Source organism: Ceratotherium simum, chromosome X (genome assembly GCF_057802395.1).
Source record: "Ceratotherium simum simum isolate JZ-2026a chromosome X, ASM5780239v1, whole genome shotgun sequence".
Classification (NCBI taxonomy): Eukaryota; Metazoa; Chordata; class Mammalia; order Perissodactyla; family Rhinocerotidae; genus Ceratotherium; species Ceratotherium simum.
The window spans coordinates 48,213,210-48,235,917 of NC_141940.1; the positions used below are offsets into that span (position 1 = coordinate 48,213,210).

Consider the following 22,708-nt stretch of genomic DNA (forward strand, 5'->3'; position numbering starts at 1 on the left):
TATTAAAGTTGGATGGAATTTGAGATAATCTGGTCGAAACCTCTCATTTTACAAATGATGAAACTGAAGCTCGAGGAGGCTAAGGGACCTGCCCAAGGACCACTGATCTGGTTATCACTAGATTCTAACTCGTAGTCAACATATGGCCTTTTCAGTTGGTATAATCAAGCTGTAGGATATTAGGGTTGAATTACTGAATTGAAAGAGCTCATGGTAATCCCAACTTCACAGATACCCCCCAAGCCCCATCAGTTTCATTTTCCTTACGCAACTGCCTTTTTCCATCTTTACCCAGAGGGTCAAGATCATCCCAAGGAGCATTCCCCTGGCATTCAGTCCTTCCCCAATGCATCTTACATGTCATCTACTGAACTCACTTTGACCAGTATATTCTATTTTCTTTGAGTGGCTAACTAATTAGTTATTCTCCATATATAAACTATATACAAATTCAGATTCTTCAGTCTTTCATAATTCTTAAATTTTACCTTCCTAATTGTACCTTAATATTGCCACAATTCTAAAAGTCAGACTTCTTCTCTCAGCTTTCTAGGTGGGTAGCAGGAGGGAAAAAATAGGTATACAATTAATAACCAAATGGAAACACTCCATGACACAAAGTGGGCAAAATGTCTCAGAGGGTCAGGACAGATTTTCATACAGGAGGGTAATATTTATGTTAATGGTACCACATGCACTCCATTTATCCAGTGTTAAGCCTTCCATTTCACCTTGGTTTCCTCTCTTTCCTTCATCCCCAAGAGCCAGGCAGCTGTCAAGTTCCATGGTAATCTTTCTGCCGTTCCCTCTTCATTCCCACACAGGCCACCCCAGTTTAGACTCTAACTGCTGGCAAAAGCCTCCTAATAATTACCTCTGGTTCCATTCTCTCCCCATTGCCAAAGTCATCAACTTAAAGCAAAGATCTAGTTCAAGCTACCATCACTTCTTACCTAGATTTCTGTAATAACCTCCTAACCTGTCTTCCTGCTTCCACCTTTACCCTCCTACACTTAATTTTAAACACACCAGATAAAGTGATATTGTTAAAACTGAAGTCACATCATGTTACTCCTCTGCTCAAAACTTTCCAATGGCTATTTTCACTGAGTGAGTCAAAACCCTTACAATAGCCTTCAAGGGCCTACCGATCTGCACACTTGCCCTAACTCTTTGACCTCATCTCCTACTACTGTCCCTTTCGTTCACGCAGCTCCAGTCACACTGACCACCTCACTGTTCCTCAATAAGGCAACAAGCTACATGCACTGGCTCTTCCCCAGCCTGGAATGCTCTTTTCCATTATCCATATGGCTTACTCCATCATCCTCCCCTTTTGAGTTTGTGCTCAGTGAGGCCTACTCTGTCCATCCTATTTAAATGGAAACACCCACCTCCTCCACACACTCCTGGCACTCTTGATCCGCTTTACCATGCTCTACTTTTCCTTTTTTCAATAGAATTTATCACATTCTAACATAGTCTATAATTTATTATTATTGTCTGTTTCTCCCACTAAAAATGTGAGCTCCACGGGAACAGGGATATTTGTCTGTGTGGTTTAGGGATGTAGCCCTAATGCCTAGAGCAGTGCCTGGCACATAGAAGCACAATAAAAATTAGAAATGACTATCACACGCCTGTTCATATTCATGGCTCCTGATGACCTACAGAATAAAGACTAACAGCCTTCATATGGCATCCAAAGCCTTGTATTATTCAGCCCTAGGCTACTTCTACTTCTTCCCTTGTGATCCAAATGCTATAGACAACAAAAATGGAAATCCTTTTCCCAATGCATGCCCCATTATGTCCTGTTTGTGCACCCACTGTTCCCTCTACCTAGAATGCCCATCTAGCTAGATACATTTCTATTTCTAGAGCTTCCCTTGAGGTTACAGTTTGGTTATTGATAAACCCAATGTGAAGTCTTGGTCAAAAATAATATCGGAGGAAGACTATGCTTTGTGTAGTGTTTTCTTAAAGTTTTTTTTTTTTTTCCTAACAGGCATCTTCAAGAATGATAGAGCACCCTAAGGCACATAAAAAATTATATTTATGTAAAAAATTATCCGAATTACTTGTGATAGAGAACCATAAAGAAAAACACTCTGCTTCTGATTTCTTGATTTATAAGTTTCATTCAAGTACAGAGTGCATATCCTGTAAAACTATGCACATTTGACAAATATGGATATTTTCTCATAGATTTCCTTTGTCTGCTTTCATAAATATATTTTTTATACCATTACTTAGAATTCTTCTTTATAACTGTTCAAAAAAAGAAGAGAAAAATGTGGCCTATTGAAAATGAAAATATTTAAGGAGATTTGAAGAGTTTGAGCTTCAGAAGGGGTGATTTTTGGTCACTGTACATTAAAAATACATTGAAATTATTGTATGTTACAACTAAATTATCTGCAATCAAAAATAAATTATTTCTGCCACATTATTGTCTTTATATATTAGTCAAAAAAGAAGGATACAAAAGGAGTCAAGAAAGATAACAAAAACACCAAGAGAAAAGTTCAGAGAGCTATAAAGAGCTGTCTTTTTTTTAAAGATTTTTATTTATTTATTTTTTCCCCCCAAAACCCCAGTAGATAGTTGTATGTCATAGTTGCACATCCTTCTAGTTGCTGTATGTGGGACGCAGCCTCAGCATGGCCAGAGAAGCGGTGCATCGGTGCGCGCCCAGATCTGAACCCGGGCCGCCAGCAGCGGAGCGCGCGCACCCAACCGCTAAGCCACGGAGCCGGCCCAAGAGCTGTCTTTTTCGACAAGATTAAATCACAGGCCTTTTTATATGACCTGACCTTTAAAACATTTTTTAAAATGGTTATATTAAAATATACTCTCATTTATAATGATGTTCTACAGGGATAAGCTCTCAAATTCTATCTGAATGTAATTTGTATAGATGCACGCATCTCTCTCACACCACATGCAAGCAGAAATTATGGATTTTACTCCTGTGTACAAATCGTAGAGCTACAATGGAGTTAAAAAAAAATTTTTTTTTAAAAATGACCAAAAGAAATCTTTACTAGAGTCACACCCCTGAATTAAAAGCACTGGTTAAAGTCATTTTAGTAAGTTTTTACTGCGTAAATCTAACGATAATGGTCATTAGGATGAGGGCATATTGCATAAATAAGTATAGTGACCATATATTTTCATTAAAATCAACTCTGGAAAAGCAATAAGCTTGTGCATTAGTCAAGCAATCAGAGTTTATTAAACTTCATTTATGATCAGTTATATTAAATACAACTTAGTACAGTATTATATGAGTATTGTATAATTATAAAAGTATCACTCTCGAGTCTCAACCCCTTAAGAAAAAGAGAAATGGCTGATTTACTTATAAACTCTAATGCTGAATTTCTGATTGAAATGCAAAAGTCATTATTGCAAGAGAATTAAGTTTTAATTTTCTCAATCAGGCAGAAATTAACAAAAACAGTAAGATGTAAAGATTCAACTCTCTTATGGCTAATGTTACATGGTAATACAATGTCTTATAAACATCATGCAATTACTCTAGCACCTCAGAAACTGGACAACTAAATTGCATATAACTCAAAAGTTTCACCACCAACTCAAAAACTTAATCACACTATTTGACTATTTTCTTCGCTTTTAGAGAAAATAAATTAGCCATCACAATAAAGATGAAGGGTCAATTATTTACCCAGCTTTAAGCTTCTCGCTTTCTAAGAAGGGCAGGGGCAATATTACACACACAAAATAACCATGTTCAATTAACTGAACAAATATTTGAGCATCTACTATGTACCTGTTCAGTGCTGGGCACGAGGAATACAATCATAAACAAGATAAGTACATGCTCTTCCTTTATGGAGGTTGCAGTCTAGTTGAAGATGAGAAGAATGAAAGAATAATCACAATAGAGAAATTCTGAGAGCTCTGATAGTATAGTACCCTAACATAACCTCCATATACTTTCCACATTAGAAGGGCCCTTAAGTAAAGCCATCCATATCAACTGCTGATCCAGGTTTGAAATCTCAGGACGACATTCCTGCCCAATAGCTAGATCAGAGGCCATCACAGAGGGAAATAGTTACACTTCAAAGGCCTGCCTTCCAACTTTTCAGAGGCTGTACTCACCCTGAACTTTACAAACCAGTAAGACCAATCAAGACAATTCAAGGCCATTTAATTACTGGTAACCAAGCTACTGTTGTTGAGTGCCTCCCAGTTGTGTTTATTTCACCAAAAAAAGCTACATATAATCTGATTTTTAGAACTTAGATCAATGTAGAGGAGGAAAACAAATTTTGGCTTTCAAAATCATTGAACTACTACTACTACCGGTATCTAAAATTACTCTGAAACACTCTTTCATCTCCTTTCTAAAGGTAAGGGCCATTTTCAGACACCCACATGTCGTCTTAGGCACTGTAGTCTTCCATCACCATTAGCACTTATGAACAGATGATAGATCAATTGGCAGTGTGCCAGGCACTGGGATTTAAAGAGACATGACCTTGCCCTGGAAGCGCAAAAGCCTAGTAGTTGAGGAAATGAAGTTACAGGCATTAAGCTCTGATCTTCCATCTCACTTTGCTGTTGTTAGTATCTCAAACTGTCCATTCCGTCATTTCAATAGAGCAATACTTTTATCTTTTTGTAACCATAAGGACACCATCTCAAAAGTACTGTCAAATCAAAAACCTCAAATTTAAACCACCAGAGTTCTTCGCTATTACAAATCGAAATTCTTTCTATCATTTTTATGACAAGAGAAAATTTTGGGGGGGTTTTTCTTCTCAAGATGCTCTTTCAATTTATAATAAACAAAATGTATGTCTACCAGAAATCAAATATGACATCACAGTATAGGACTTCAGTTTTCTTCATGAAGCAAAAGACCATGTTACTTCACTGGCTAAATTTCAGAAATCTGTCCTAACAAGATATGCTCAACCTTAAACTAATTGTCTTGCCATGAATTTCAATCTTTAACTGCCAAGAGGGGTGACTATGATACAGGAATCCAGCAGTCTCTTCTGTGTAACAAGCATGCTCAGCCTCAGGACAAAGGGTGAAGCATCCAGGAAATGTATGTTTGCCGCTTAGGTCTTAAAAAAAGTTCACACCAATGAATTGGAGGAAGTCACTCACTACCTGAATTAATCAGAAACAATTACAGGAATAATCCAGGTTTTTAAGAGTAGTAACTTCTTCAGCAGGTATAGAAATCATGTTTATTTGCTTTGTACTAAACCATTTCAAATGGGAAAATTGTTTGGACCTGAAAGTTCTTCTTTCTTAGTCTATGAATAAAAAGCAAAAGAAATGAAAAGAAAGCTAGCTTGACACAAATCCAAACGTTTCAAAACCCAGCACAGTACTCTGTACATAATAGATACTCTTAGATCAATGAGTTAGCCGAGTGGGGCTCAATATTTAATTAATTAGTTTTTATCTTCAATGTTTTTAAAAAAGACAAATGTCTCAACCAAAAATTAATATGTTTGAGTACCCATTATATGCCCAGCACTTTGTGGCACATAGGCGTTTAAGACATGATTCTGCCCTTAAGGCATCTAAGATCTAACCAGGGAGTGAAAACTAACCTCATAAAAACAAACAGATAATTAAATGCTCAACTATGAGATTCTGAGGTATGTCACTCCTCCTCCTTCCTAGGCACTATCATGTCCTGTCTTATTATCTTCACAGCATTAACCACTATCTGAGATTATCTTGTTCACTTACTGATTTACTTATTTGTGTTTTAGTTTCTAGAAAACAAGTTCCCTAACAGCAGAGATCTTAATTTACCTGTCTTATTCATTTTTGGATCTCTAACACTTAGAACAGTAGCTGGCACATAATACCTGCTCAAATATTTTGTGAATAAATTAATTTAAATACAATAGGAATTCAGAAGAGAAATAGATAAATACAGCTTCACTAAGAAACTATAAAGAATTGTACCCAAATTACTGAGTAGGATTCGAATAGTGAGAAAGAGGGGAAGAGAAGGAAGTCAGACAGAAGGAGCAGCATTAACATTTACCTTAGGGAAGCAGCCTTATGAAACAAAGGGTTCAAGTTGAAGAGTATTAAATTTTGAATATGTAGGGTGGGGACAGACAGATTAGAGACTGTCTTGAAAACCACAAGGAATAGTCTAGACTAAATCTGACAACCATTAATAGTCTTTGAAAACACTGTAGGAAAGATATATGCACCTCTATGTACATTGCAGCATTATTCACAATAGCCAAAACTTGGAAACAACCTAAGTGTCCATAAATGGATGAATGGATAAAGAAGATGTGGTATATATACACAATGGAATACTACTCAGCCATAAAAAAGATGAAATCTTGCCATTTGCAACAATATGGGTGGACCTTGAGGGTATTATACTAAGTGAAATAAGTCAGCCCGAGAAAGCCAAATACTATGTGATTTCACTCATAAGTGGAAGATAAAAACAACAACAAACAAACACATAGATACAGGCATTAGAGTGGTGGTTACCAGAGGGGATGCGGAGAGGGAGGAGGGTGAAAGGGGTAAAAGAGGAGGATGAAAGGGGTAAAAGAGCACATGTGTAGAGTGATGTATGGTAATTAGTCTTTGGGTAGTGAACATGATGTAGTCTACACAGATATCAAAATATGATGTATACCTGAAATTTATATACTCTTATAAAGCAATATTACCTCAACAAAATAAATTAAATAAATAAATAGGATTTTTTTTTTAAAAAAAAGAGTCCTTATGATTTCCTGATTCAGAGACAGACACGGAGAAAGTGGTATTTGAGAAAGATGACTTCGGGTGGTACAGGTCCACAATGTCTTATCTGAAACCCTTGACGCCAGATGCGTTTCGGAATTCAGAGTGTTTCATATTTTACAAAGGAATACGGTATGTGTACCACAGACTACAAAATCCACCCAGCAGGATCTGGGGTAGCACCCTAAATCAAATGCATTCAAGGTTAGCAGTGAAACATGAATATTCCATAAAACAGGATAAAGACTATATACAGCCTCAAGTCCAGTCAGGTTCTGAGGCCAAATGATAAAATCCTGTTTTCAGAGCTTTCAGATTCTAAAATTTCAGAGAAGGGTTGTAGGCTGTAATAGTCAGGACAGACTGGAGAAGGAATCAACGATTCCTTGCAGAGATTGGCAAGTTTGGTCTCTTCTACGTAAATACTAGTTACCATTTACTGACCATTTATTATGTAGCAGGCACTGTGCTAACAGCTTTCCATGCATTGCCTCATTTAAATCCTCACAGTAATCCTATGATATAGGAATTTACTGTTCTATTTTATAGGTCAGGAAATCAAAGTTTGCAGTCATTAAGTCATTTGCCTCAAGTCACAAAGATAATAAATTACACAGTTGGGATTAGCATTTAGGTCCAAGTAGAATCCAAGCTCTAAAACCTCTATGTACATTCTGAAATCTGTCTGCAAGAGTCTTCATTAGTGTAACAATCCTGGTTAGCAGAGCTCAAGCTCTTTTTTAATTTTGGCCTTCCCATGTATGCTTTGCTCTGCTTAGAGCGGTCACCCCATGCCTCCTCTTTTTTCATCTGGCCATCTCCTACCCATCCTTTCTGGTCTCAGCTGAGATTAAAGTTGGTCCTGTTATAGTCTCTCATGGTTCCTGAACTTCCCCTTTTGTAACACATTCCAATTATCAAATTCTCTATCAAGGCTGGGTTTCCCTGCTATACTGTAAACTCAGTGTGCTAAGAACTAGGTCTCTCCTGGTCCCCACTGTGTCCTCAGTTTTTGCACTGTTTCTCGCACATAGTTCGCACTCAAACCTGTCATGATTGACTGAACTGAGGAGGGGAGAGGAGGAGAGAGACAGAGAGAGATCCAGTTGTGAGGTGATAAGAGCTTAGACTAGGACGGTAGCAGTAGGAATAGAGAAGGCAGTTACTATATATAATCTTGTTTAAAATTATGCTTGTTATTGAAGCAATGTACCCAGACATATGATTGTTGTTTATATTAAATAGAGTAATTTAATATCTGTTGTGGTGATTACTATCTTTATACCATACAAATAACCTCTAAATAGCTATGATTATCACTCTGGAGATACTTCACCTCACAATAACTTGCCATGTATCTACTTGAAGTAGCTTTTATAAAGAACCACATCATTTAGTTTTCTGATGTAGCTGCAAAATTAATCTGACAAAACAAAATGATTCACTCCTTTAAAGATTCAAGAGTATAAATCGGCTAGAACCGAAAATTATACCTGAGTTGTAAATAAGGATTATTATAACACACTTTTTGTAGAAGATACATAAAAGACAACCAATGATTTAAGTTAATTTCACTATTAGTACTTTTAACTGATATTCTTGAATTTGCAAACAATTCTCAATTCAGGAACGAGTTATGGCCTACAAGTTCATTTGTTTGGCAGTTGTTTGGCTCCTGGAACACAGGTTTCCAAAGTGAAAGTGGACAACCCTCTCCCCACAGAAAACAAAAATAGCTTATTTGGACTCAAACAGGAAGAATGCTTAAAATAACTAAATATTATAACATATTTAACACTTAAAAACTTAAGCAAAACATGATTATATGGTAGGCAAAAAAATGATTTTAAAATTTCAGAAAACTTAAAAAGGACCTTTGAAAGAATTTAGGATTAACAAAAAATTATTAAATTTTGTCACCTTCATTTTTTCCCCATTTGCTTCAGATTCTATGCTGAGTAGTGATAACTCCTTTTAAAGCTTTTGTTCCATACTGTTCCTTAAATAGTTTTTTACTCAGTTTTAATTTGAATAAGGGATTCCATCTAAAGATAGCGACAGAAATTTTGTCCAAATAAAATAACACATTGCCGAAAAATTTCATTTCTGTCACTATCTTACAAATACTATCATAACAAAGTAACAGGTAGTTTCAAATTTTTGACTTTTTTATGATTTTAGGCAAAGCAACAATTGCATTAGTGTTTATTCTGATGGACCTCAAATTTCTTCTGCTCTAACACAGCAGTCTTCACAATGGACTCCTCATGCATTTGAATTAACTGAGGTGGAGTAAGAACTGCAAATAAACCAGCAACTATTCTTAGCCGTGGAAGCCTTGTATGTAGTGTGTAATCACTATATCAGTTACAATATAAAATATGATTCACTGTATGCCCCTTTGCCTGAGAAATTACAGGCAACTCAAGAACTAATGTAATGGCCCCCACACAGGTACAGGTCAAAGCAGATGATTCAAACTTTCTTCTTTTTTTAATATTGTGAAATCACAGAAAATTTTCAGTCAAAAGATTTTGATGTAGAAAACATGCTTTTTTTCCCTTTTCACCTAGACTTTAAGACAACAGTGGTGTCTCCTATCCATCAATATATAGACCATACTTTGTGTAAAGCTGGAAAATATGAAGGGGCTATTAACCTCTTTTGCAATTCTTTGACTTGGCTGACACCCACAAGGGCTTTTGACAGTCAAAATCAAAAGGGGATTGATTCCGTGGGGGCTCCTAAAAACCAATGACAGATACATATACATCTCCACACATAATGCTCCAGCCATCTTAAACTTGCCAGTAACACTCAGAGTATGTATGAGAGGTGTTCTTTGATAAAACAGAGAAAGTCTAAGTTATGCAGGCTAAATTTGAGAAGTTCTGAACTTATTTTAATAGCATTTGTTCAGATTTCTATTTTCCTCACTGCTGAGTAATTTGATTTTATAACAGGTTAGCCAATTAGGGATTAGGAAGGTTGAAAAATGTTACTATGCAACTGACAGAAAGATTTACAATCAGTAGATCATTGAAATATAAATATAGATGTGCTTAAACATTTGTAGAATTTCTCTTACAGTGTCATCATGAGTTCTAGCACCAAATGAATGAGCCAGCACCAAAGTCACAGCCAGGACTTTTACAAAATTCCTAAATTGAGCTCTCTTCAAGTATCATTCTATTTACTAATAATGTTATACTTATTTTAAACAAAATTACTTATTTAATGGCCATAATCAATACTATTGGACTTTTTGACACACATGGGCCCTTTATAGCCCTGATGCAACACACAGACTCAGTTCTGCTACTATATTTTGCTACAGAGACAAAGTTCTCTATGATGGTTGAATTCCCAAGTCAGTTTACAAACTCTTATTTAATCTATAATACACATCTGGATTAGCACTAGTAGTAGTATTCCAACTGCATCCTCCTTTGAAACACTTTCTGTAGAAAATATACATTCTAACTCAGGATGTCAAAAACTTGGTTTTTCCTTTCTGCAGGCAGGGCTGGCTACACTAGCAACGATACATAAGGGGACAGAAGAGAGACAGCTGGCCACTTATTTCAGTATAAGTGTTCAGAGAGTAACACAAGAGGAGATCAAACTCCGGAGGTGTCTTAACTGAGAAAGAGAGGGCAATATACCTCTTCTACAAAAAAAAAAAAAAATTTGCCTGGGATCTAAACCTTTTCATAAAGATTGCCTATAGAGTACTTACAGTGAATTTGTTCAAGAGTTTAAGTACAAACTTGATCTACCAAGTTGAAAAGTCTCTCCATTTTCAGATATCCAATGAGTTCTGAATATCTCAAATTTCACAAACCGTACACACACAAGCACCTTCCTGAGTGTTTTAAATAGTGACCATTTATTTTAGGAAGATACTTGAATGACCTCTTCCCCCTCTATTAATACCATAACATAATGTGCTAAGAAAGGCATTTTCTTTCACATGAAATGCAGAAATGAGACTTTATGTAGGCCCAAAGCTACAGACAGTGACTAAATATGAACGGGTAACCCACAGACATCGAAGAGGTGGCAAAGTTCCAAAACTCACAAAGTAATGGAGCGTGGTGTCAGTCACCAGTAGCCAACAATGTTGAGTGCTTTCCACAGCTAAAGTATGCTTTAAAGAACCTGGAAACACCACAAAAGTGGTATTTTTTTATTCCTGGAGGGTATCTTTCTTGATGTCACTCCTAAGGTCTTAGTTCAAACCTTGATTATAGCATTTATGATGGTATATAATTTTCCACTAGACAGTATGAATTTCCTGAGGTAAGGACTGGCTCTTAAACAGTTTGGAGTATGTTATATAAATGGGTAAAAGATGGCCTCTGTATATTGGCCCTATGTTTACTTCTTCACAGCAGCTAAGACCACAGGTGCTAAAATCAAACTTTTACATATCTAATTGTTTTAAATATAGCCCAAATAGGCAGATTTTCAGACGTTTAGAGAGTGCCTGGTTTGCACACACTGTGAAACCGCACCCAATATCTGCCGGCCACAAATAAAATAAACCCTGTAGCTATAAAAGACCCCAACTGCTGCTGCCCTTTGGAGCTCTCTGACCCAAAGACTCCCCATTGTGCTGCTGAATGACATCATCTAGATATGTATGCTCCCTCTCTGATCCTCCTCACCCTTAGGAGTTCCCTTGCCCTCCTCCTCTTCTGAGTAGTGGCCCCCTGCTGTTGTTTCTGGAAAGTCTCAGGCTGAGGGACTTCTCTCCCATGCAAATCTGTCAAAGCATCACCCAAATAAAGCTCCTTGTGTACTACTGTCATCTTGTGGTAGTATCTTTTTTCCTTGATCAGCCCCGAAATTCCTCAAACTCACTATACAATACCTAGCTAATAGCCCTTGGAGTAGCCACACATTTACTGAATGAATTACTGGAAGCTGGTAATTTCTCAATTTAAATAGGATCCCTCTCTGATTGGATAATAGCCCTCCCGCCACTGGAGCAGTCCATCACATAAAGAACCTCTGAGACAGAACACTGGTGGACACAAAGCTGAAATGGTAAGAGAAGAAAAGGGATAGGCAGCCATAATATGGATGCCAACAACAAAAGTATAATTATAATTATCATTTATTGAGGGCTAACTACATTCTAGGCACCATACTGAGCACTTGTACATTTATTTTAAGATTTAATTTATGCAACAACCCTTAAAGCATATTCCATTATTTATACCCATTTTACAGATGGGGAACCTGAAGCTCATAGATATAATGTAACTTAATCATGGCTCATAGCTGGTAAAAGATGGAAGCGAGATAATCCAGGCTTGTTATTCTCCAAAAGCAAGGTTCTTAAACAATATCCCATATCAAAGAAGTAAGAGTAACTAAGAAATCAATGACAGCTCAAGAAAAAACAGGACTGATCTTAGAACAGAGAGCATATAGTAGGCATTTAGGGATACCACTGCCAATTCAACTAGAGGGCAAGGGGGTGGGAGGTTAGGAAGTTAGTAATAAAAGAGAACAGTATAGAAGAATTTTAAAACCAAGAAAATAAATCTACAGAGAAAACTCCAGATTAGTAAAGAATTAACATCACCCTAAAAAAGTGAAATTAACAGTTAACCTTCAAAATATAGTCATAACAGGGGGCCTGCCTGGTGGCCTAGCGGTTAAGTTCACACATTCAGCTCTGGCAGCCCGGGGTTCAGACACTGGGCGCAGATCTACTCACTGCCCATCAAGCCATGCTGAGGTGGCGTCCCATATAGAAGAGCTACAACTCTACAACTATGATATACAACTACGTACTGGGGCTTTGGGGAGAAAAAAGAAACAAGAAGAAGATTGGCAATAGGTGTTAGCACAGGGCCAATCTTCCTCAAAAATATATATAGATATAGATATACAGTCATAACATTTACCTAGACATATTATAAGATATATCTGTAATCTCTATGGTTTCCACTGACCATCTAGAGTAGCTGATTAGGTTTACCCATACCACTACCTGTGAGGCCAACGAAAAGTGTGTGTGTGTGTTGGGTTAGGGGGGCGGCAATCTTTCAGAAAGGAATTATTACACGTACACACCTCTGGAACCTAAATATTCAGAGGCCATAGGGGTTTGCTTGGAAAGTAACCTCCCACCACCCCTCTCAACCCAGTTGATTGATTGCTTGTTAGGCAGGAAAATAAAATAACAAGAAACAAATAGGAAGCTTGTTTTAAAAAACAATGTTTAAATACATTTGAAGTATAAAATTTAATCTGAATTTTTATAAAAACACAAATTAGAAACCAAAGAAAGAGACATCTGGGTCTCTTTTCCTCTTCTAGGATATATGGCTTCAAATTCTATCTCCTAATCTAACAGCCACAGTTCATAGAGCAATATTTATATCCTGAGGCTATTACTGCTCCAGCTAGACAACAAGAAGTCCAAGAAATGCAATGGAGGGAGGGAAAAAGGGAGGGGTGAAAGGAGAGCGGGAAGAAGGAAGAGAGAAGGAGAGGGAAGGGGAGGAAGTGAGAGAGAGGGAGAAGGACAAGGAGAGGGAGGAAGGGAATGAATGAATGAGAATCTCTTTAATTGCCAAATTGCAGAGGTGAATACCTAACAAGGAATGATGTTAATTAATCATTTGTAAACTATAAAGAAAAAAAAGAAAAGAAAAGCTAGACCTAAAGCGAGAACATCACTACTATTGGTACTACTAATTAAGATTCACTGAGCATCTGCTACGTGCCAGGCACTGTTCTTAGTGCTTTGGTTTAACTAATCAATCCCCACAACAAACCTGTAATGTAGATATTATTATTATCCCCATTTTACTGATTAGAAAACCAAGGCACACACAGGTTAAACAAAACCATTTTATAATATTCTCTGACCACTATGCAGTATCACGTGCCAGCTAATAATATGCCTTCACAAAGCAATTAACAAACACAGGACTATGGTATGGTGTGATCCATCATAGTACAGATGGAGGCATCTCAACATATTCCATAGTTCCCTTGGCTGAAAACCAACAAAAGTTTCTAACCTGACATCATAGATCATTTACATAGTTTACTTTCAGAATTCAAGCAAGAGCTAGAGAGCACAAAGGTCACGTGCCTCCCAGATCACTCACATGAACTTAGCTTGTCTGACTTAGCTTGTGTATAAAAGCTACTGAATTTATTTTCTGACACCAACAACACACAGGCGTTCATTAGTCAGCACTTGACTGACCAACTATAAAATACAAAATACTAAGTGACAAAATGCACTCTCAGGACCATATACTAGAAGATTTTTCCCACGGTATTTGCATTTAAAAAAAAAGAAGGAAAACATCATGAAATAAATGTTAATGATCTCTGTAAGATGAAGTCTCAGTTTGGATTGCATTAAAAATGTTTATTCTCTTTCTTTAAATACATGCAAAAAAAAGTAGGTACTCCCATCTTACATAATAAAGCACAAAACAAAGATTAAAAACCTTCCCAGTTTCTGCTTTCATCTACCTAAATTTAGTTCCAGCAACATACAAAATGAGTCTACTAACCTAATCCCTCAAGCACTTGATTTCAACATAAGTTTTGGAGACAACCAACGATAAAGAATTCATTCTCTTCGACCTAGCTTTGTCAAACACAAGCTTCCCTTAAATTCCAGAAAGAAGGTAGAACCACAAACTTAACAGTATTACTAAATGAAATCAGGAAGAGGAAAACCAGTATAAAATGAGGTCATGTGTATAATATGCTACTAGTCTACATCCAATACATTTTGACTGAATCATTATAGGGTATGATTTCAAGGGGGGAAAAAACCTGGAACCAAAAACAAATCAGAAAGGATTACCTCAGAAATATCCATTTATAACTGCGTGGTTTGTTGCAAGCCCTCTAGAAGTACATTTATCACGAGTAAAATCTGTCAATTTGATGGGAAGTTTTCTGCCAAAATCCTTGTTGATGTGACCATATAGCACAAATGTAACATTTGTTCTTAGCCAACAGTGACTTGGATTTTCTTCTGCCTTCTCTTCTCCCTGCCAGCATGATCAACGAGAATGTTCCAGCTTAAAGAATATACGAGGTTAAACTAATAAAATAATCCCTAAATTATATTATGTATTTAAGATATCCTAAAAAGCTTTTATCTAAATTTTTACAAGAATCAAGAATGAAATGAAATATCTTAAACACTGTGTGACAAGGCAAAACCTAGATGGCTGCTTACTAGAGAGAGACTGAGAAGTATGCTCTCAATATCTCTTCAAGTCTAAGTGGTAAACTGGAAGGTTCTCATTAGTACTAAAATTCTGTTTCTGTGCTATATTTCTAGTAAAAATATGATACGTGCTTGAGCTGGAGACTTTGGATGAAATTTTGACCAAGGCTGGAAAGGGTGTTGTAACAAACAACTAGAAAGGAACAGATGTATCACATGACCAGGAGAACAGTTAGGAGGAAAAATGTTTGGAAACTGGAAGAAGTTATATATACGCAATTTTGATGAACTAACCAAGTTAGGTAAAGGAAGGGATTGCCAAATAACTATTGACCAAAATAAAGGGCGACTGCTAGATTGAGGTTAAGATAATTGTTAAGTAGGCAGTAAACCCGAGAGATTATACCTCGAGACTAAGTAAAAAAGTTGCAAAGTGTTGGTTAACGTTCAGCCAAGATTGACCAGGTGCTGGGGCGAGGAGGGGGGTGCAAGAGATAGCAAAAAGGAACCATAAAAATCTCAATCACTTTAATTAGTTATATCAAACTGGTTTTTTTAAACGTGTTTAAAAACCTGGGCACTTCTGCCCAGATTTACCATCCTGCCGGAAACAACCAAAAAGAAAAAAAAAAAAAAAAAAGACATAAATATTTCAAACAATAGTTTTCAAGATGCTGTACATCAGGCAACAAAGTCCAGTGACCCCTTAAAGATGGTAAATAAATGAGGCAAGCCCTACAATTGCCCCAGCATACTGCCTTGAGAGAGTGTCCAGGTTGTGGCTCAGGGAGAGGACCCAGGCAGAGCTCTGCAGACTGCCTGAGTTGAGGAGTTGAGAATCCAAGGAGACCAGACTGCTGGAGTTCACACGGTGGAGTGCCAGAAAAGCTAAAGCTACACAGAGAAATAACTCAGGAGACCTGCAGGGATCCACTTTGCATATTCAGTAGAGTGCTGACTGGCACATGTATGTAAGGAAACTACCCTAGGTTGGGGAAAGAAAGAACCACCCAAGAGGCTTAGAGAGAGGACACTGTCTGTCACTGATACAGAACTGGGAATAAAACCTGTTTCTACCAGCCAGACTGGAAAACCTCATAATTAATGAGGCATTGAGTAGAGCTCTCAGAAGGCTCTTGCCTTAGTAGTAAGGGATTAATTAGCCCTAAACTAAACCTTGCCCTTGTCTTGCCAAACAAATCTCACAAGTAAGACCCAAAGGATCAACTTGTTTCCAAGTAACTTAACTGCATCCCAGAACAACACTCTAGAATAATTACAGGAATCCAAAAATATCTGTGACCCAACAAGGTAAAATTCACAAAATCTGGCATCCAATCAAAGATTGCCAGGCATGCAAAAAAAGCAGGAATATATGACCCATGATACAGAGAAAAAGAAAACTGATCAATCAAAATTGACCCAGAACTGGCACAGATGTTAAAATTAACAGACAAGGGCATTAAAAGTTACTTTTAACTTGTATTCCATATATTTAAAAAGATAATCAGAGGTACAGCAGATATAGAAAAGACCCAAATTGAACCTCTAGAGATGAAAATTATACAATGTCTGAACAGCAAAATTCACTGGATAGGATTAATGGCAAATTAGACATTACAGTAGGAAAGATTAGTGCACTTGAAGACATATGCTGTAGAAACTATCCAAAATGAAACAGAGAGAAAAAAGAAACAAATAAAAATGAAAAGAGCATCACTAATATGGGGGACAATTTCAAGTAACCAAATATATGTGTAATTAAAGTCCCAAAGAATGGGGCAATAACAAATATTTAAAGATATAATGGCCAAAAATGTTACACGTTTTTAAAAAAACTATAAACCCACTGATGCAAAAAGCCCAATGAACTCCAACACAAAAAACATGAAGAAAACTACACCAAGGTACCTCTTAATCAAATTACCAAAAATTAGGGATAAAAAGAAAATATTAAAAGCAGCCAGAGGGAAAAAAAGACATGCTATGTAAAAGGATAGAAGAAGATAAATCATACTAACACAAGTCAAACGAAGGCTAGAGTGGCTATATTAATATCAAAGTGGCTTTCACAGTAAAAAATATTACCATGGATAAAAAAGGTCATATCATAATGACAAAGGGGTCAATTAATCAGGAGAATATAACAATTCTAAATGTTTATGCCTGTAATAACAGAGCTGCAAAATACATGAAACAAAAACTGATAGAACTGCAAGGAGAAACAGACAAATCCACAATCACAGTCAGAGATTTCAACGTCCCTCTCAATAACTGATAGAACAAGTAGACAGAAAATCAGCAGGAATATGGAGGACTTGAACAACATTATTAATCAACCTGATCAGATCGGCATTTTTAGAACATTCTATCCAACAATAGCAGAATACACATTCTTTTCAAGTGCATATGGTACATTTACCACAAAACAAAGTCTTAATAAATTTAAAAGTATTCAAGTTATACAAAGTATATTCTCTGACCACAGTGGAATTACATTAGAAATCAAAACCAAAAGATTTCTGGAAATTCTCCAAATATTTGGAAAGAAATATACTTCTAAATAACAGATGAGTCAAAAAAGAAAGCAAAAGAGAAGTTAGAAAGTATTTTGAACTAAATGAAAATAAAATCACAACATATCAGAATTTGTGGGATGCCACGCAAGCAGTAATGAGGGGGAAATTTATAACAAAAAATGTCTATATTAGAAAATAAGGGTTCTTGGGCCAGCCCTGTGGCTTAGCGATTAAGTGCGTGCGCTCTGCTACCGGCGGCCCGAGTTCAGATCCCGGGCGCGCACTGACGCACCGCTTCGCCGGCCATGCTGTGGCCGCGTCCCACATACAGCAACTAGCAGGATGTGCAACTACGACATACAACTATCTACTGGGGCTTTGGGGGAAAAAAAGGAGGAGGATTGGCAATAGATGTTAGTTCAGAGCCGGTCTTCCACAGCAAAAAGAGGAGGATTAGCACGGATGTTAGCTCAGCGCTGATCTTCCTCACAAAAAAAAAAAAAAAAGAAAATGAGGGTTCTCAAATCAGTGACCTTAGCTGCCACCTTAAGCAAATAGAAAAAAAGCAAACGAAACCCAAAGCAAGCAGAAGAAGGGAAATCATAAAAGTCAAAATGGAAATCAACGAAATAGGAAAACAAATAAAAAAAAATCAATAAAACCAAAAGTTGTTTCTTTAAGAAGAGCCACAAAAAGGATTAAAAAAAACAGAGAGAGAAGACCCAACACTATGGCTTCACTGGTGTCTTCTACCAAAATCAACTGTATAGAAATGCTTTCAGAAAACTGAAGAAAATGTAAACTGTTTCTCAGTTTGGGGACAGGGATGAGAGGAGAAGGGAGGGATTCCCAAGGAACATAACCCCTTTGAGAGGGGTGGATATGTTCACTATCTTGATTGTGGTGATGGTTTCATGGGTGCACACATATGCAAAACTTAGCAAGCCGTACACTTTAAATACGTGTGGTTTCATATATCTCAATTATTCTTCAATAAAGCTGTTTAAATAGATTGATAGATAGAATAGACAGATAAATGACTATATACCAGTAATCAACTTACCTCCACTTACAAGGTATGAAAGTAAAATAACATGACTGAATTTATTCTTTAATATACTAGAATGCATATATTCAAATCACTTGTTCCCTTTCAAAAATTGTAAACCATTTCAGGCACTCAAATATATACTAGACTCAAAGCAAAATGTGACCTTGAAAGTGGCTTTCTCATGTCTCTTATAAACTAGTTCTGAATACAGTTCCCATACATTCCAAAAGGCATGTTGAGAAATGGCAGCAGCATCATTACAAAATAAAAAGAAAACCCCTGTCACCTAGGGCAACTATACTGAAGGGACAACAACTGACCATATTTACAAGAGATTGTGGGTTTATTATTTTATAGTCTTAGTTTAACATCTGTAATCTGCGATTTTTTAACACTGTGGCAAAATAGGTTTTACACTCTAACCAGATGACCGAAAGACCCAGTTCAGAGGAAAGGTACTCAAAATACATAAAAGGATTTAGGTTGTGCCTTTTGTTTTGAAGCCATAGCACAAGCCAAAAAAAAAAAAAATTAATCCAAAAGTAAAGACGACAATGTAGGCATCTTATGCTCATGCTACTATGTCTATGAAATAATTTCTATATGACTCCTACTTTCCGCTATGTTTAAATACACATAGAGTAGCAATCACTCCCTCAAACCCTAATCTTTTCTCATTAATAATCTAACACGAAGACATTCATTCTAAACAACATGGAAAATTTCTTGCAAAATACTCTAGTTTAGGTCATTAAAGCTTAAAATAGGAATAAACATGAGGCAAAGCATCACACTACATCTTGTGTGCCCCACTTCCTCTTAACTATGACTGCTTAACTCCACTGATGACAGAGAATACATCTTCACTGTTTAATCAATATTGCCAGGTGAAAGCATATATAATCCAGCCATAACAAGTGAAATATTGCAATAAGTGTCCCTAGAGTGTGACCTTCAGTGAGACTTAGCTCCACTAATAGCTTGCATCATTAGTCAATAATTGTTGCCGAGTTAAAATCTTTGTTCTAAAATTCACCTTCAATCGCAAGACTATTGTGTTGCACCAAAATGAATGATATGAATAAATGCTTTGCTCCCTAGATTTTTTTTCCTCACGTTAAAGAGCAATCAAATAACTATCAGAAATAAACTAGATGCAAGTCGCACAATTTAAATTATATATGCATTTTTTACTATGCAGTATACATTTATCCTATAAGAACGCAAGCCAAGTTAATGTAGTGATTTTTTAAAAACACACAGAACTTTCCATTTCACTATTTAAGCATTCATGGCACTTAAGAAAAGTCAGGAATTCTCTCTTGTTTAATAACAAACACACTTCTCAAAAAGAGTTACCTAATATTTTCTTTGCTAGGTCAACAGCCATCACAAATTGATTAATTCACTTGAAAGTATATTATTTTTTAAAGCTTAAACATAAGCATACACAAGCATGTGTACATATGGGTACATACACACAGAGACACTACAGAGTTTGGGGTTTAGAGAACTTTTGTGGCTCATCTCTTCTGACATGAAGTTTCAAATGGTTTTACCTAGATTTTCTGCAATCTTCTAGGCAAAATTCTTCAAGCAAAATAAACTTGCCAAATCAAAACATAATTATCAACCATCATGGAAAAAGAACATTGATGCAATTTATTTATTTATTCATTCATTCATTTAATATATATTTAATAAATACTTGCTAAAATGCCAGACACTGTGCTAAGGCGCTAGAGATAAAATGGTGAGCAAAAAAAGAAACATGATCCATCCTTTTATACAGCTTACAACCTAGTGCGGAAGATAGACATTAAAGAATCATACACATAAACTTATAATACAAGTGCTACGAAGGAGAGATACATGTGCTGTGAAAACATACAATGGGAGGAAATTACTGAGTCAATGAGGTCATGAGAGAGAACAGAGCTGAGGTCTCAAGGAAGAGTAGAGGTCAATTAGAAAAAAGTAGGAGTCGTAGGGACAGCCTATGCAAAATTCTTGATACAGCCACTTTGGAAGACAGTTTGGCACTTTCTTACTAAACTAAACATAACTAAGCTTACTCTTACCACTCTTTGGTATGTATCCAAAGAAGTTGAAACTTATGTCCACACAAAAACCTACACACAGATGTTTATAACAGCTTTATTCATAAGTCCCAAAATTTGGAAGCAACCAAGATGTCCTTCAGTAGGTGAATGGATAAATAAACTGTTGTAAATCTAGACAATAGAATATTATTCAGCTCTACAAAGAAATGAGCTATTAACCCAAAAAGACATGGAGGAATCTTAAATGCATATCACTAAGTGAAAGAAGCCAATATGAAAAGACTACATATTGTATGATTTCAACTCTACGACATTCTGGAAAAGGTAAAAATATGGAGACAGGGCCGGCCCCGTGGCTTAGAGGTTAAGTGCGCGCGCTCCGCTGCTAGCGGCCCGGGGTTCTGATCACGGGCGCGCACTGACGCACCGCTTCTCCAGCCATGCTGAGGCCGCGTCCCACATACAGCAACTAGAAGGATGTGCAACTATGACATACAACTATCTACTGGGGCTTTGGGGGAAAAAATAAATAAATAAATAAAATTATTAAAAAAAAAATATGGAGACAGTTAAAAGATCAGTGGTTGCCAGGTGTCAGGGTGGAGGGAGGGATGAACAGGCAGAGAACAGAGGATTTTTAGGGAAGTGAAATTATTCTGTATGATACTGTAATGGTGGATACATATCATTATACATCTGTCAAAATCCACAGAATGGACAACACCAAGAGTGAAGCTAAGGTAAACTATGGACTTTAGGCAATGATGATGTGTCAATGTAGGTCCCTCATTTGTAAGAAACATACTACCCTGGTGCAGGATGTTGATAGCAGGGAAAGCTGTGCATGTGTGGGGCAAGAGGGTATATGGAAACTCCGTACTTTCTGCTCAATTTTCCTGTAAACCTAAAACTGCTCTGAAAAATAAAGTCTACTTAAAAAAAAAATAAAATACACACATACACACATGCACAATCCTTGAGGCAAGAGCGAGCTTGACACTGCTGCAAAGACCATTGATTGCAAAAACTGAAGAAGACATTCTCTCAGGGTAAAGGAAATAAAAACAAAATTAGGAGAGAATATGTGCAAGGAAATAAGCTCAAGTTCAGGCTGGAAATTACTCCAGCTCACCTTTACCATCTCCTCTCACATGCATGAACTTGGAACTATGTACTAGAGTGTACACGTGCACATGCTTATGCGTGCACACACACACACACAATACCATTCTTCACAGTAGTAGGTTGCCAGACCAATTCAAAGATAAATGATCAGAAAGGCACCAACAGAGAATCTATGCATAAAATTTGCAAAATATCTAGATGGACTTAAAATGTTGCTCTTCATAGTCTCAAATAAATTACATGTGATAATGTAAAAAGAGATCAAAGAAGGTGTACTCTTAGACCAGTGAAACTAAAAATAGCGACAACCGTATTGTGATGATAAGGATGGGGTGGTGAGTGGTGGCATGAGCTTAATCGTCTTCTATCACAGCAGGAATGCAATAGATAATATCTGAAATAGATAAAGTAAGACATAGCAGTATAAGCATATGATTTAGAGATAAGGAGAAAACTACCAGAGAAACCAGGGAAAAGAGTTAAAAGGGGTTTGCCACTGATGAACAACACTAGGGATAGAAAGAGATGAGGCCTGAGATGGTTACTACTTATTGCAAGCCCTTCTGTACCACTGACTTTAATTATGTACATATAGTATTTTGATAAAAATAAAGATCCTTTTAAGAAAAAAAATGATGAAAGAAAAGGAGCAAATAAAAACCAAGCTGGCAGAGTTCTGGAAAGAAAGGATGAAAAAAATTATAAATAAAATCCACAAAAAAAGTAACAATAAAGAGAATAAAACAGCTGAACAACAGGGGCCGGCCCAGTGGCATAGTGGTTAAGTTTGGCACGTTCCGCTTTGGCGGCCTGGGGTTCGCAGGTTCAGATCCCGGGCACGGACTTATATCGCTCGTCAGCCATGTTGAGGCGGCAACCCTCAACATAGAAAATAGAGGAAGAGTGGCACAGGTGTTAGCTCAGGGCTAATCTTCCTCAAGCA

General features: G+C 36.9%; 1 protein-coding gene across 4 annotated transcripts in view; it reads right to left on the reverse strand.

Moving 5' to 3' along the window:
* The window catches only part of DIAPH2 (diaphanous related formin 2), an 825,716-nt gene that overhangs the window by 777,643 nt on the left and 25,365 nt on the right, over positions 1-22,708 (reverse strand). Inside the window, exon 1 of one of the 4 annotated variants that reach the window (XM_087427458.1) lies at positions 14,636-14,771. The exons of the other annotated variants lie outside the window; for them this stretch is intronic. Within the exon in view, the coding sequence (XP_087283584.1) occupies positions 14,636-14,650 (15 nt within the window). The 5' untranslated portion in view covers positions 14,651-14,771. Of the gene's footprint in view, positions 1-14,635; positions 14,772-22,708 lie in introns of those variants that run through there. 4 annotated transcript variants of the gene reach the window in all.